At 34.2% G+C, this 16,351-nt stretch overlaps 3 protein-coding genes and 1 non-coding gene across 5 annotated transcripts; 1 reads left to right on the plus strand and 3 right to left on the minus strand.

Moving 5' to 3' along the window:
- On the minus strand, window positions 1-2,239 carry LOC142536913 (basic helix-loop-helix protein 79-like). 2 transcript variants are annotated; one of them, XM_075642325.1, is made up of 6 exons: window positions 1,802-2,239; window positions 1,495-1,707; window positions 1,239-1,373; window positions 1,074-1,145; window positions 482-694; window positions 1-373 (listed from the first exon to the last, which is right to left on the minus strand). In XM_075642325.1, the coding sequence occupies exons 1-6, from the start codon at window positions 2,129-2,131 to the stop codon at window positions 317-319; spliced, it is 1,020 nt and encodes a 339-aa protein (XP_075498440.1). In that variant the 5' UTR covers window positions 2,132-2,239; the 3' UTR covers window positions 1-316. The 2 variants fall into 2 exon arrangements, with proteins under 2 accessions (XP_075498440.1, XP_075498438.1); XM_075642323.1 differs by having other exon boundaries at window positions 1-385; window positions 1,802-2,237.
- Window positions 2,240-2,412: 173 nt separating this feature from the next.
- Window positions 2,413-2,486, minus strand: TRNAN-GUU (transfer RNA asparagine (anticodon GUU)). The gene has a single exon. It is a non-coding gene; the product is annotated as a tRNA-Asn (tRNA).
- A 3,259-nt stretch (window positions 2,487-5,745) lies between these two features.
- LOC142536914 (U-box domain-containing protein 5-like) lies at window positions 5,746-10,980 on the minus strand. Its single transcript, XM_075642326.1, is given in 7 exon segments — window positions 5,746-6,486; window positions 6,488-6,794; window positions 7,072-8,168; window positions 9,122-9,229; window positions 9,375-9,560; window positions 9,724-9,809; window positions 10,431-10,980. Coding segments are annotated over 6 exon segments (2,214 nt in total). The 5' UTR covers window positions 9,781-9,809; window positions 10,431-10,980; the 3' UTR covers window positions 5,746-6,027.
- Window positions 10,981-14,041: 3,061 nt separating this feature from the next.
- On the plus strand, window positions 14,042-16,351 carry LOC142537859 (uncharacterized). Its single transcript, XM_075643340.1, has one exon. It carries the CDS (start codon window positions 14,069-14,071, stop codon window positions 16,349-16,351), a length of 2,283 nt encoding a protein of 760 aa, XP_075499455.1. The 5' UTR covers window positions 14,042-14,068.

A 16,351-nucleotide genomic window follows, 5' to 3' on the forward strand; every position in this document is an offset into this window, starting at 1 on the left:
TAAATAGAATCCAGTTAATTATATTATATTCAATGAATAGGTTCAATGAGGTGATAAATGACTTACAGGAAGTAATACAAATGGAAATTATATGTCAATTTACACTCATTACTCAATACACACATATTCTAGCAATCCATCCATGAAAAAGAATTCTTCTACTGGTGCTATCTAGTCACAAATTCCCCGAGCATTCTGTGTTTCATCTTGAGATTTCCCACGAATCTCGAATACCGGGGTACAAGTAAGATTAGCTTATGAATCCACAACAACCAGACCTTACGGTAGAATGACGCCCTGGGTTGGTATTCTTGTACTAATAATGAAACCTGGTATTGAACAGATTCGGGAACTCGGAGTCCCAACTTGATATCTGCAGTAATTGCTGCAAAAGATCAATGAGTCACTCATGAGGAGGTCAAACAAGGAATGAATGAGTTGAGACATGGTTAGAAAGACGAATAGAGATCCAGGAAATTACAGGGATTGAAGCGGAATCAAGAAAAACTTCAGGGGCAAGCACACTAGAGGGTCCTTCATTTTGAGTTGCCATTTGAGATTCATTCAATATTAGATTAGTTCCATGATTTGAGGTTCCCTGTTGCATCGGATTATACTGGAAACACGCTGAATTAGTGGCTTCAAATTCTGTAGCAGCTGGTGTTTGTGGTGTTTTGGCAACGTATGCAGGAATCTTCAATCCAAAATTTGATCACAAAGTTAGTCACATATGCTAGCATTTAAGTTGGGAACCGACCAACTAAAATTCTATTCAAGCCATTTTTCCAAAGATTTGAGCTCATGTTAGGTGCCGACAGAAGTTTTATGTTTGAACATATTCACTCATGTTTGGAAACTGATTAATATACGCCCAACATTAATATATAAAGTACAACCACGTACTACGGTTGAGCATTGAATAACATTGGCCTAAAATCAGCACGCCAATGAATATATCGGCTTTGGACACCGAGATTTTGCGGAATGTGACTTCACGTCTCTCATACTGATTTTAAAATCACTTCTCTCAAAACTTCAAACTCATTGGATACGGTGGAACACAAGGAAGTTACCTCTTTCGTGAAGAAATCGTCAACGCTGAAGTCGAGCCGGGGGTTTGAAACAGCAAGTTTCATTGAAAGAAACTGCAGATTGCAACATAAATGGTAGCAGCATCAAAACACAAGCCGATTCTGTAAAATGCTAATTTAAAACCAAGAAAACGAAACAACCGGTACCTCAACTTGTTTTTGTAAAGACTGAACATAGTTGATGATTTCATCAAGAATTCCGGACTTGCCAGTAACTTTATTACAACTGGGGACTAAATCTTGCAAGCACTTCATCTTCTTACTGATTTTTTCCCGTCTCGCCTATAAAAACCCACAAACCAATCGTCTTAGAAAATCAAGAAAGCTAAAAACACCCGGCTAAATTCCCATGTTGTCCTTAAATTGTTATTTTTATGGCAAATTAAAGGAAAAAGAGTCATACTCTTTCTGCTAAACTGTGGCTATCGGTGGCCTGGCCACGCCGTGCCCGGACATGTATATAATCGGGCTTTGGTGCCTCGGAAACCTTGGAACCTTTCTTGGAACAAGTGTTTGTTGAAGTTTCCAGCTCAGTTTTTGTAGTAACCTCTGATTTCTCGTCTCCTGCTTCCTCTTCAACAAGTCCTTTGTTCTTGTATTCATCTTCTAGACTAAACTGAAATTAAAAGGAAAATAATTTGAAAACCCACAAACCATTGTGAAGCAAGATCCTAGTTTTTCATGGAAAAGAACTGAAATTAAAGCCAAACCTCTGCTTTTCTCTTCGTAGCAGAACAGAAAACACTGCATCCTACGTCGACCAGGCTACTGTTACATTGGCTGTCAGTTTTCGGGATTGTAACACTTGCCAAGGACGAGTTGTTAGAGCTCGAAACAGACGAAAAACACCGCTGATTCGTATCACCGGAATATTGATGAGCAGCCTTGACGGGATGCCAGCCGTTGGATAAAACTTCTTGTTGATGATCAGATACAGAGTGCAGATTAACTCGAGCAGCATGATGATGATCTTCTTGGTATTTACTAGAATGAAGGCGTTGGAGTATGTCCTTTTGTCTTTCGAGCACACTTACGTCCATAATTTAACAGGGGAATTCAAGATTTGGCGGGGGGATGCGGGGAAATGGGTGATGTGAGGCGATGATGATGGGAGATAGAAGGATTTATAAAGATGAAAGGTGGAGAATGGGAGTAAATGGTGATGAAATGATAGGGGAAGATGGGGGGGGGTTTGTGGTGGTGGTGGGGGCGGAAAGTGGTGGGGAGTGGAGCCCAGTGTCCCACGCGCCACCATGTGAAATTGTCCGAGGAAGGGTGATTTGGTAAAATCATTGCATGGTAAAAAAACATAATTGATAATCGCTAGAAGGAGGGCTTGAACCTCCGACCTTGTGGTTAACAGCCACACGCTCTAACCAACTGAGCTATTCCAGCTTTGTAACGGAGTTTTATATTAATATATTTATATTTTAAATAATCTCTCCCATCTTCCATATCTATTTTCCCTCACGAACCATTTAAAACCTAAAAAAAAACTATTTCCATCTCTATGTTTTTCTTAGAGACCATTGTACCACAACCCATTAATATCTAAACAAAGTTTGACACATTTCTTGCATCTCTAGCCCAAAATTTGAACCCCTTATTGAAAAAAAATCCTTAAAAAGTAATACAAAATATGCACCATAGATATTTCAACACAATATATATCTTCACTATTGATAATTAAAATAAGTTCTATTTATTTGTTGAAAATAATTAATAAATTTAAAACGACTACCTTTACTCCCCGTCACCTTCACAAAGGGTATTGCATGTGTATCTTTGTGGAGTAGCAATTATCCACTTTCAAGCGGGAATATAAAAAAAATACATGCACTGCTCCAAAAAATACATGTGGGTGGTAGACAACATCAAGTCAAGATACATACATCAACTGTTGGCAAAAATACAAAAGGGATTTGCCCAATTCCACATGGTATGTTGTCTTTGATAGCATTCGGACATCAACGGGTTTTAGGGCTATAAATTCAGAGAAGCAATCCAAACAATATTGTAAAAACAAATAATTATAATAATAGTTATTGTTGTCGATTGTAACCATGTGATGATGGATGCAAGATGGATAAGGAGAGGGATGGAGCTAATTCAAGAGTTTCGCATTCTTGAATATTTGAAATACATATTGTACTGAATAACGTTGATCCTTCATTGTTTTATTCGTGATGACATGTTTTTTTGGCCAAGAAATGAACATGACAATGGAAACCGCATATGTTACTCTTTGACTCACACCGAGTAAATTGCCGAACAAACACGGTAGCCTTCAAACAGATTTGTTCATGTTATCCACGTTGGTAGTGATCTTACATGGTGATACCTTATGGATGGGCCCACTACCCTTGGTCCATCCCAAGCCCAAATGAAAGACAGGCCCATCAAGAGCCCATGTATTCTCCTATAAATATCAGGTTCGGGTGTATAACTCAGGCATTCGATACATTATTTCTCAGGAGCACCCTTAGCTGCTCCCCCCTTATATCCTCAGTCTCTGACTTGAGCGTCGGAGGGGTTACACCGGGACACCCTCCCGGTCCCCTTCTAACGGTCTTCTTCGTGATTTCAGGCTCAAGAAAAATTCGAAGCCTGCATCTGTACTAGTGACACTTGCGTAATCGGAACCTAAATCTCCCGTGAGTATCAATACACATTCAAAAAATGACACGTGTGCTGAATTGATAAATAATGACAAGTCATTCAACCATGATGTATGGATGAGTGATCATGATTTATCATTCAACACACGTGTCATGTGATACGTGGATGATGTTATTACCTATATGAGTAGCATCTACAAGCCTAAAATTTATTATTAGGTACCACCAATCAATAGTTTTTACATTTTATTATATTGGAAAAGATTAAAATAAATAATTAATAAAAAAAATCCCATTAATTTGTTTCTTTAAACATCTAGTTTTTCTAGGTCAAGTGAATGGATGAACCCCCTAAATTTGGTACCTATTCCGTATTAGACATTTCTATATAAAAAGCAATCAGCATTGTGCTTTCTTATAATCGGGCAAAAAAACCCAAAATATGGTGCACACAAGAAATTAGGAGTGCCTATCTTAAAAGCAACTTACATATGTACAGCTATTTAAAATGGAATCATTGTGGTGTGTGTTCGGAAAAACCCTAAATTTTAAATCATCATATAATTTTATAGATTATTCTATGTATACGTAGCATTTCTCCTTATATGATAGGATCAAATGTTAGTCATTAGATCATCAACATATATGTATACACACACAGAGTAAAATTCACTCTTGCTATGATAGGTCTCTTATGTACTGTTTCACAAATATATATTCGTGAGATGGGTCGATCTAGTTTTATGGAAAGAAAAATAATAATTTTGATACGAAAAATTAATACTTTAATGAATTGAGTCGAATTAAAAATATGCCTCAAAAATATAAATCGTGAGACAATCTCACAATAATTTTATACATCTCTATATACACTGATCAAAACAATAGTATCAATATAAAATAATTGAAATAAGTATAATTATAAGATTAATGGGAGAGGAACAACATCACTTTTAAGTTGATGGAGAAAGACGATGGAAAAAGGACTTTAGGGTCCCCATAATCTGGACAGTGGCACCAACGATATTTCTTTATACATACATAATTTTAGATGATAATAATATTTCCTATATATAATATCTTATTTTAATCGAAAAATATCGTCTAAATTTTTTCGTAATTATGTTATTCTATGATATCATAATTAAGTTTTGTCACGTGTATTTAATTTTTTTGATGATTTAAGTCTTTTTTATTATAAGTGTTAATATGATACTACACAACGTCACATTGTAGACAAATCAAAGGTACGTCGAAAAATAAAAAAAATAAAGAAGATAATATACATAGTCAAAGTTGCGATTTTCCTTACATATGCTGTGTTTGGAGATTGATTTGAGTTAGGTAAATGATGAGAAACAAAGTAAGATATACTCGGTTTTTTCCCCCAACAAAAAAACCTAGTTCCAAACATAGCCTTACTCCTCTATTTGCATATCATGAAGAAGGATCCTATGATCACATCAACTATGGTCCAACCCCACTAAACAAAACAAATTGTTTAGCACAATTCAACCACCACCATGTTTATTTATTGATTTTTCCCTTATTATTTTCTTATTTTTTGATCTTTTTTTTTTTTTTTTTTTTTTTTTGCAATGCTACATAAATTGGTCCCCTATGTTTTTCAACTTTAGTTCTTGATGGTATCAATTTGATTGTAATCTTGAGTATAAATTCTTTGTGGACCACTAATAAAGAAAAGGTAACAAAGATACAAAAAAACTAAGTTGCAACCAATTTATCTTTCTTTATGATCTTCATACTACAGCTTACTGATTTTGCAAATAATCTCAATCATTAAAATTTAAACTTTTATTTATGATTAAAGTGATTGATGCACTTTAAAAGTACAAGTAAACATAAGTTGGAAATATGGTTTCTTTGAAGATAGTAAGGATTAGATAATTAGATAAACAAGGGGATGATAATGGCAATTTGACCATTGAAAGACATGGTTTAGAGAGATGTAAATGAATATGATTATATATAGGTACTAAACTTTCGATATTATAAATAAATTATAAATCAAGGGATAGACTAATTAAAGTCCAATCACAGTATAAAATATGCAAACGAACTTTACACAGAACATATATCAAGGGAATCGAAGAAAACTACAACACAATCTTTTCTTCCCCAAATAATGCCCTCTATACATAACTAATATTCACTAAAATCACCGAAGTTCAGTCTTAAGGAGCAAGCACACTATATTAATATGTGCCCTCAAGTATCACTTTCTGCAACACTCATACTAACTATATCAGGTGAACTAACATATCCATATAAATAACTATATGAACAGCTAACAGGTTTTAGCCGACGGGGTTCAACTTTTTTTTCTTCGACGAAAAGGCAACTTGTTTGGAGAAGATTTTACCAAGCAATCCCCCAGATTTCGAAAGAGGCTTTTTATCTTTTCGTTGTTCGATAGATTCTTTAACAGCAACTGGTCCCGTGTTTTCTCCGGAAGTACTGAATTCCTCTTTGAGAATTCGAAGTAATTCCAGAGCCATGGCCTTCGCTTTATTGTTACCATTGACGGATACATGAACAAGGCCAGGAATAACACCCTCTTTCATGACCAGCTGACAATAAAGTACATGTTGAGAGCACAAAGAAAGAAGAATAGATACTGCACACTCTTGATCTTCTTTACTCTCTTTCTCGAGTTGCTCGGAGATAGCAGAAATGCATCTTTCAGTTCCAGCAATAGAAACTCGGATCTCTTCGATGTGACACAAGTTTTTCAATATGGTAACACAATATCTTGCCTAGAGTATTATCCTCCAAAAGTGGAATAAGTTTCGAAACAAAGTCTGAAGGCCAGATCATGGAAGCAAGATCATCTTTTGACGACAAGTTACCCAATATTTTTAAGGCTGGTTCCAGCAATTCTAGAATCTGGCAGTCGAGTATATTAATGATTCCAAGCAGTGCACCAGATGCTGCTAGTTTGTAGCCACAGTGTTGGCAAGAGGATAGCACCTCCAATATGGAGAGAGCTTGTTTAGCAACCTCCGTATCAAGAAATGATGCCAGAATAACGAAAGTATCTTCATTCATGTATAAACTGCTGTTTCTGTAATTAGCAGGACAATATATAAGCAAAGGAAATTGTTATTAGTAGAAATCAACAACACGATCTAGGATAAAAGTTAATATTATCTAAATTTTCACATCCATTTTGTTTTTCAGTGCTGATAGATAAGGTTTTGCCAGCGCGGTGTTAAATGGGTAACTAGAACAAAAGATGTCATGTTTTTACATGATCTTGTTTCCAGTTCACTATAATAATTAATTTTCAGAACCATTGAAGAAGATAGTAGAGTTATCTCCAAGACGCTACATATAAATACCTGTCTTTCTGCACCAATTTTGATAATAACAGACATCCAGATATCTGAGCATTCACGTCACCAAAACCACAAGCATCCCTCAAAAATCTAAAAAGTAGTTGAACGAAGTTTTCCGTTGGCATTTCTGGCCAAGATGCATCATTATTTTCCAAAATTCTTTTGAAATCTTCAATAGCATTGCACCTAGACTCCCAGGGAAGAGAACTAAATTTAGCAAAATATTCCACATCTATTTCATGAGAGGCTTTTGCACCGTCATCGATTTTAGAATGTGAGGGATCTGAACCATGACTGGATATAAATGGCAAAAAACTGAAATCTAGGGGAAGATTTAGATCATTCATCGAACTACTCAAGCTAGCAATGGAATTGGTAGAAGTTTCCCAAGATTTTACCAACGAATCCTGCATTTTGGGGTCAAGAATCGACACATTATGTGTGGCACACCATTTCAAGATCAGATCTTTCATACCCGAATTTGAAGTTAATGACAGGTGAGCCAGCTTCACTTTGGTTTTCGGGCAAGTTTCGTTACCATCGTCAAGCCACTTCTGTATCCACATCCTTTCAAACGTTTGCCCAGAAGCAATCACAACTGGATCATACATTAACTTCGAAGTTAAAGGGCATATGAACTCCTCTGGTGGCACTGGCCTACTTAACATTTTAATTTGAGATTCATCAAACCTATAATTCATATGGAGCTCAACTTCTCCTGAAAAATAGTATGGGCCCACAGATGGAAAGGGTTCTTCAGTTACAGCTGGACTGTTATTTTTTAGCTCCGCAATAATAAGTTTCCCATATTTGTTCAGAAGATTCAGAAAGAACAACAAGATCTTCCTCTTAGTTGGTTCAGTTTCACCAAATTTATCAACAAGCTTTCTGATAGATCTTTTCTCAATCAATAAAGCCTTTTGGGATGTAAGATGGAGCAGGGAAGAAACAGTTTGAATAGCAGAAAGTGTGACTTCCTCTGTGTGATCAGCTGTTGAACCATATTTATGAAGCAATTCCCGCAATAACTTCCCAGCCTCCTCTTCAGGTGGATCCAAACAAAAAGCTGCAGTCCTCAGATCAGAAATAATTCCAGAAATCTGATAGTAACATTTGGTAAAACATGTCAACCTTTAAAAGTTTATGGTCTCACAAGAAAACAGAAGATCGTGGTCTAATTTTTCAACCTTGTTGACCGTAGAAAAAATGGAGCATGTTAACTGTGGGAACAACATTGGATTAAATAATGAAACTAAATAAAACCTATAAGATAAGAATGTAGTCTGTTTAGGGAGATTTTCAGCTCGCTTAGTAGGATCCTTGAAGGTAAATTTTAAATTTCCCCCAACCCAATGTTTCATCTTTCTAGTCACAAAATGGTATCATGTATTTTCCCAGCTACTTCTTTCTTTTCCAGAAAGAAGGAAAAAGCAAGACATTTGTATTTGTCTGAGAAGAGAGAAGAATACATGGAAAAAAAAGCACGAGAACTTTTTTTAAAAATAAAAGCACAAGAACTTTTTTAAAAAATAAAAAATAGAATTGTGAAATAATGTAGTGGTTAGGAAATGAGGTATAAAACCTGCCAAGATGATCAGTCAAGTTGTGACTGCTTTTCTTTTTCCCAAAAAAAATTGTCATTTTATACCAAAAACAGACACCTATAAATCTTCCTAGAATGATTATCCAAGAGGTCTTGCCATTATTCCACTTCTATGCCCTGGAGCGACATGCTCATCATCATCATCACCATTCATTGGTAGTAATAGTAGATTAATATTAGTATAATATAGTTCAATGTTGATCATCGTCATCGTCATCACCATTCATTAGTAGTAATAGTAGACTAATATTAGTATAATATAGTTCACTGCTCATGATTTGAACAGTGATAACAAACGTCTAAAGTGAGTTTCAGAAAACCTAGAATGAACAACAATGAATTGCTTAGGATGCCCACATAATCAACGAATGGAAGAAAAAAAATTGCCTCAAAATTTCAGAAAATTCATCTAGGAAGATTTATTTGCTAAGAGGGATCTTGATTGCTGACCTTTGCCGCCAGCACTACTGGAACCATATTCTGAACTTGATCGAGACTATGCTCCAACAAGTTCCTTGACTTTTTACATCTGGATATTATAGCATCTCCAGTAAGTGCCTGTTAATTTTACAGAACAGAAAAGAAAAATACTAGTCACACATCACAACAAGTTTTTAACACATATAAGAATCTCTAGATTAATTTTAATCATGTTGAAATCAGTTTTATTACACTTAAATCTGGATCAGTGTATAGTATATACCAGATAGAGTGCGCTGGACTCACTGCAGTGTTGAAGCAGAGACTTGGCTTTAATAATACCATTATTTAACAAGCAAAGCGCCTCTATTCCTGATGTGCAACGCGGACGAGCTGCCTCAATTTCTGGAAAAATCTTGGAAACCATTATGACAAGTTTAAGGAGTTCCAAACACATTCGAGCATGTACCTGCAATCATACCACATATAAAGTCTAAAGAAAATGCAAATTGGAGCTTTTTATTATAGTAACAATAGCCATGATTGTGATAAACAATTCAAAAAACTTGCATCATGCTTTTGTAGAATAATAGAATTTGATCCCATGCAAGAACTCAGAGAAAGTAATTCACCTTAATGTTCCAGGTATTTGGCAGTCCTTCCAAGACATCGACATCGTCATTTCCCATCAGCAATAAATCTAATCTGAAAGACTCGGCTGCAAGCAATAAACACGATACTGATTTATATGGCATGCATATCTATCTATCTATATATTCTACAGGTCGGCTTACGTACTCACACAGATATACATGTAAGTAAACGATGAACTTCATTCATAGGGCAGGGAAGAATCTTTATTGGCCCACATATTACAAAGTCCTCACTTGACTACTACTTCAGTGGATTCGTGTTTTGATCTTCTCATATATCGTATTATAGAGATAATATACGAAACTGGTGATGTAGCACAACGGTTTTTAAGCTTGAGATATCGTATTTTTAAATTCAATGTCGTAGGAGAATCATTTTTAAACCTCGATGCAGTTACACTTTAATCGAAAATCAACCAGCCTAACCGTACATATCAAACAAAAAATGAATTGGCTGTTCTTTGCACATCAGAAATCATAAATTTCCAATAACTAAATGATCCAAGACGAGATTAATCGATACTCAACTAAACAAATCCATTTTATTACTAAGACTTGCTATGAAAGAGAGAACATACAAATAAAACGAAAAAAAGCCAACCACATATTCACAATAACAACCGAAACAACCAAAATTCAAGAACAAGTCAGATCAAGAATTTAAAGGGAGTGTAAATTTCTTACACGGTTAACAAATCAGCAGAAACTCGATCATGTTTCCCTCCTCCGTCACACCAGAAAGGACAGCTTTGTCACAATTTTACCCTTCCTCAACATCATACTCACCGGAAAAAAAAAGAAGATTTATCAAATACTTCAAAAATCTTTTGCCTTTGCCTACAAACCAAAGTCCTCGATTCTTTAAACACACGAATCTCACAAAAACTTCAAACTCTAACCAAACATATCCCCTTCTCACCTCGAAAAGGTGAAAAAGAAACGGCCCACAGGATCAAGAACACCGCAAAATGATACTATTTTCTATTTTCCCCATAATAAACTTAAAAGTTGATCATAAAAATCCGACCTTCAAGTTTCACGCCCAGAATAAAAAGTTTACGACGCTTGAGCCAGAATCAAAGTGCCTACCAAAACTTTATTCTAGCAATCCCACCCGATCCTTATATCTACACATCAATCCGAAAAGATAGAATGAAAGACAAATAGACAATGATGTGGCCCGCCTTTATCCTCAGTGAATCTCCGCGGAAAGAGAGAGAGAGAGAGAGAGAGAGAGAGAGGAGCGAGTCCCAAATGGCCGAACGCCCTTTATTGAGAATAATCGTGTCGGATATTGCAGTCAAAAGCGCCTCCACTGGAATAACACAAAATCTATTAGCATTTATTCAAATTTTACAAATTAAATACAAAAAAATGTAATAATTAATTGTATAAAATAGATTTCGATAATTAATTATAATAAAAAACAAAATACAGCAAAAAATAGAACAACCGATAATCGATAATCGTGGCCAAAATCCTAAAGGGGGAAGAAAATTGGGGTCCATAGCCGCAAAACCATTCAAATAATCATGAAAAAAAATATTTATAACTTTTTCAAAATATTATAAATGTTTATTTGATGGTGTCAGATTATCGATGAAATTTTATTTGAATATTATCTACCACACAATTTTTTTTTATTTTTTTTGTATTTATGGATTTGAAACTTGGGATTTCAAATTTACAAAATCGGAAATAAATTCTAAATCTCAAAAAATTAATTTTTAAAATGAATTTCAAATATATTTTTAGTCATTTCAAACCATCTACTCAAATATTTTCATAACTTCAATCCCAACGACGATATTTTCAAAACTGGACAAGATCGATCCGTTCGACACGGAAAACAATCACAGGTCTTGTCTGAAACACTCTCAAAAATCATTATAGTGGTCTAACCGATCTGACCAGCTATGAAATGAAAAAGAGTATGGCTCTTGTGAGACGGTGTCACGAATTTTTATCTGTAAGACGCGTCAATCCATACCTATATTCACAATAAAAAGTATTATTCTTAGCATAAAAAGTAATATTTTTTCATGGATGACCCAAATAACTCACAAAATACGACCCGTGAGACCATCTCACCCAGTTTTTGCCAATGAAAAATCGAATCAATCGGTTTTATTTTAAAAAATATTTAATTTTCTAATTTTAAAAATCTTAAATTTAATATTTTCTATTTTTTTAAACCAAAAAAATACATAACTATAACCGATATTTTGAATATATATTTAGTTTTTAAACTTTAGTAAATATTATTTTTGTCTATTTACATTGATATTTTATATATTAAAATATATTATTAATTATATTAATATTTTTATAATATAACAACATTTCGATCGGATTTAATATATATCGATTATTTCATCAATGGATTATGTAACTATTGCCCCACGCTGCCTATTGGATGTGGTCTACGTTTGGTCTTCTTTATTCTATGAATCCCGTTGAAGCAGCAAGTAGTCTATTCTATAAATCAAGTGATTTCCACGCAATATAAAATCCAATATATATATATATATATATATATATTTGATGGAGACATATCAACTTTGTATTTTCTAGTAACTACAAATCCTCTATTTTGATTGGCCCTTTATTTTGAAAGATTCAATATCTTGAATAACTAGTTTTTGGTAGGTTGAATAAATTATTCACAAATGTTTTTATTAGACAGTCTCATAGTTCAATTTTGTTAGTCGGAGCTTATATACGACCCGATTTTTAAAGAGTATTACTTTTTAGGCAAAAACTTGTGTGAGACGGTCGCACGGGTCGTATTTTGTGAGACATATCTCTTATTTGGATCATCTATGAAAAGTATTATTTTTTTTATGCTAAGAGTAGTTGTTTTTTATTGTGAATAATCGATAAGGTTGACCCGTCTCACAGATAAAGATTCGTGAGACCGTATGATAAGAGACCTACTCTACTTTTTATGTCAATAATATTATTTTTTATTTTTCAAATATGAATTGAATGGATCGGCCTCACAAATTTATATTCATTACTCCTGTATATTTATCTTATATTTATCCTAATAAATTAATAATATTTCTCCAATAAAAACAAGTTAAAATCTGTTTGGTTGGCTGTTTACTTTACAGTTTACATGAAGCAACTACGCAGAAGATAACAACTACTTTTAAAAATATTGATTTGATTGCTGGGGACGTACATTTTTTTAATACCAAAAGGCCCATTCGAGGGGACTAATTGTATAGCCCCCGTTCGTTTCCTAAAGCTAAAATAATAAACTAAAACAAAAAATATATTGTATTTATTTTTTTAAAAAAAAACTAAATAACCTGGGTCACCAAATCATTCACTCGTATGCTAATTTTTATTCCAACAATGTGCATAATGCAAAATTCTTTTATTTAAAAACTAGTCATTTAGCCTATTAAATTTATATCACTAAGTCCGTCTTCAAAAATTAGTTTTGCAATACAGATCTACAACCCGACATGACTCATTAAAAAATATTACATTTTATGTTATAAGCAGGGTTGGCCCTTTCCAAGGGCAAACTGTTTCCATGCCCAGGGCCCCATTTTGATGGGGGCCCCAAATTTTTTTAATATATATATATATATATATATATATATATATATATATATATATATATATATATAATAGTATTGGGACCCAAATAATTACTTTAATTATATTATATATATAATAAGACCTAAATATGATACAAAAAATTATAACAGCAGCATTTTCAATACTCAAATCGTAAGACTCAATTTTCGATTTCGGCGGATGAAGCTATACGATCTGACCAATCTCTAACCTTCATTCCAATTGTCTTCTATCATCTCAATTTTGTTTCAGTACTCATCGTTGCTCCTCGTCATCCCTTAGTAAATTTTTTATCGTCGAAGATTAGAGGTATGAATTTTCAAAACCTAATTTTGAAATTTGGGACTTTTGTTGAATTTGATTTTGAATTGCTAAATTAACTGGTGTTAAATTAAATTAGCACATGCATTTTGAATTTTAATAGTTCATTGTGAATTTTTTTGGATAATTTTATAATTATGAATGTGAAGGATAAATCTTTATAGTTCAATTATTTTTTTGTGGTTGTTCTTGGTGTAGTATCACTTGAAGAAATAGGATGCCTAGAAAATACCCATCTGGAAGTTCAAAAAGGAAAAAAAATTAAACAGAAAAGAAGATGACCCAATCAATGAAAGGCTCTATGGATAAGTTTGTTTTGAAATAAACGAGTATAGTTCAAGAAAATTTGATTGTTGATGTCGATAATCTGAGCACACAAGAAAATCATTCTGACGAACAAATAGAAGAGATGTATGTTGCAAACACTATGGGTATTGAGGAAAATGAAAACATAGATCATTCTCTGAATATATTTGATCCAAGAGTTTGGAATAGCCTTGATACAAAAATGAGGGATTTACTCGTTGAAAAAGGCCCCATTAGAGAGGTTAATTTTGAATACCCACATGATGAACTTGGTAGACATTTTTCCTCAGAGCATTATAATAGAGTGCTTCCAAACAAAACAAGTCATGAAAGAAAATGGCTAGTTTATTCAAAGGAGTTAGATAAAGTATTTTGTTTCTGCTGTAAGCTTTTCAAAACACTTCCATCACGAAGTCAATTAGCAGAAGACGGATCTAGAGATTGGAAGCATCTAAGTGAGAAGCTTAGAGAACACGAAAAATGTCGTGAACATCTTGCTAATTTGAGATCGATGGTGGAGTTACAAGTGAGGTTGAGGAAAAATGAAACAATTGACAAAGAATTGCAGGAACAGATTAAAAATGAAACACACCGTTGGAGAGGGGTTTTGACAAGAATTATAGCAGTGGTAAAATGTTTGGCTAAAAATATTTTGTCATTTCGTGGAAAAAATGAAAATATGGAGGATAGTTCAAAGGGTAATTTCCTGGGCTTGATTGAGATGATTGCCGAGTTTGATCCTATAATGCAAGAACATCTTCGGCTCATTAAAGGAAAAGAAATTCATCATCATTACCTCAGTCATAAAATTCAAAATGAGTTGATAACGAATATGTCATTAAAAGTGAAAAATGTTGTCATTGAAAAGGTTAACAAAGCAAAGTATTATTCAGTGATACTTGATTGTACTCCTGATGCAAGCCACAAGGAACAAATGACTTTAATATTACGGTGTGTTGATGTGTCATGCGTTCCTGTAAAAATTGAGGAATACTTTATAGAATTTCTGAATGTTGAAAACACGAGTGGATTGAGCCTTTTCAATGAATTGTGTGCTGCATTGGACTCTCTTGGACTTGATATTGATAATATAAGAGGACAAGGTTATGATAATGGCTCCAACATGAAAGGAAAACATCAAGGTGTTCAGAAAAGATTGCTTGATATAAATCCAAGAACCTTTTATATGCCGTGTGGTAGTCATTGTCTTAATTTGGTTATTTGTGATATGGCAAACTCTTGTGTTAAAGCAAAATCTTTTTTTGGAGCATGTCAATGCATGTATACCGTGTTCTCAAATTCTACAAAACGTTGGAGTATTCTACTTGACTGTTTGGATAATTTGACACTCAAGTCATTGTGCCCCACGAGATGGGAAAGTCATATCGAAAGTGTCAAGGCCATTAAGTCAAAAGTTGGGCAAATCAGAGAAGCTTTACTTAAGGTAACGGATTTAACTGAGGATGCAAGATTATCCAGGGATGCTAGATTGTTAGCAACACATGAACTTAGTAGCTTTGAATTTTTGTTAAGTTTGGTGATTTGGTATGATATTCTCTACAACATAAACTCGGTTAGTAAATCCTTACAATCTGAAACGATGCATATTGATGTTGCGGTGAAACAATTGAAAGGGCTTGTTTCTTTGTTTGAGAATTACAGGGAAGAAGGATTTGCATCTGCCATAAATTCTGCTAAAGAAATTGCTTCCAATATTAGAGTCGACCCTGTATTTCCTGAGCGACGACAAGCTTCTAGAAAGAGACAGTTTGATGAGGTTGCTAATACTGAAAGAGAACCACAAACAGCTGAGGAATGCTTTAGGACTGATTATTTTCTTGTTGTGGTCGATATTGCTCTTTTGGAGTTGAGAAGTAGATTTGAGCAATTGAATAATTTTGAAGAGATGTTTGGATTTCTGTTGGATGGAAAACAGTTAATGGCATTGAATGAGGATTATTTGAGAAAATGTTGTATGAATCTTGAATCTGTTTTGAAAAAGGATGATGCGTCTGATATTGATGCTCATGATCTGCTTTTAGAATTACAAATGTTGCAAGAGATGCTACCACTTGAAGCTTACGACACAAATAAATCTTGGACAGCCATTAAAATTTTGGAGTTTGCATTGAAAATGGATGTTTTTCCTACAGTTGTGGTTGCGTATCAAATTTTATTGACTATTCCTGTAACTGTAGCATCAGCTGAGAGAAGCTTTTCCAAGTTAAAATTATTGAAATCTTATTTGAGAACCACAATGAGTCAAGAAAGATCGAATAGTTTGGCGATCCTCTGCATCGAAAAAGACATACTGGAGGATATCTCATATGACGACATAATTGATGACTTTGCTTCAAAAAACGCAAGAAGAGTGCGTTTTAAATAA

This window comes from Primulina tabacum, chromosome 2, assembly GCF_025594145.1.
Source record: "Primulina tabacum isolate GXHZ01 chromosome 2, ASM2559414v2, whole genome shotgun sequence".
NCBI classification, from domain to species: domain Eukaryota; kingdom Viridiplantae; phylum Streptophyta; class Magnoliopsida; order Lamiales; family Gesneriaceae; genus Primulina; species Primulina tabacum.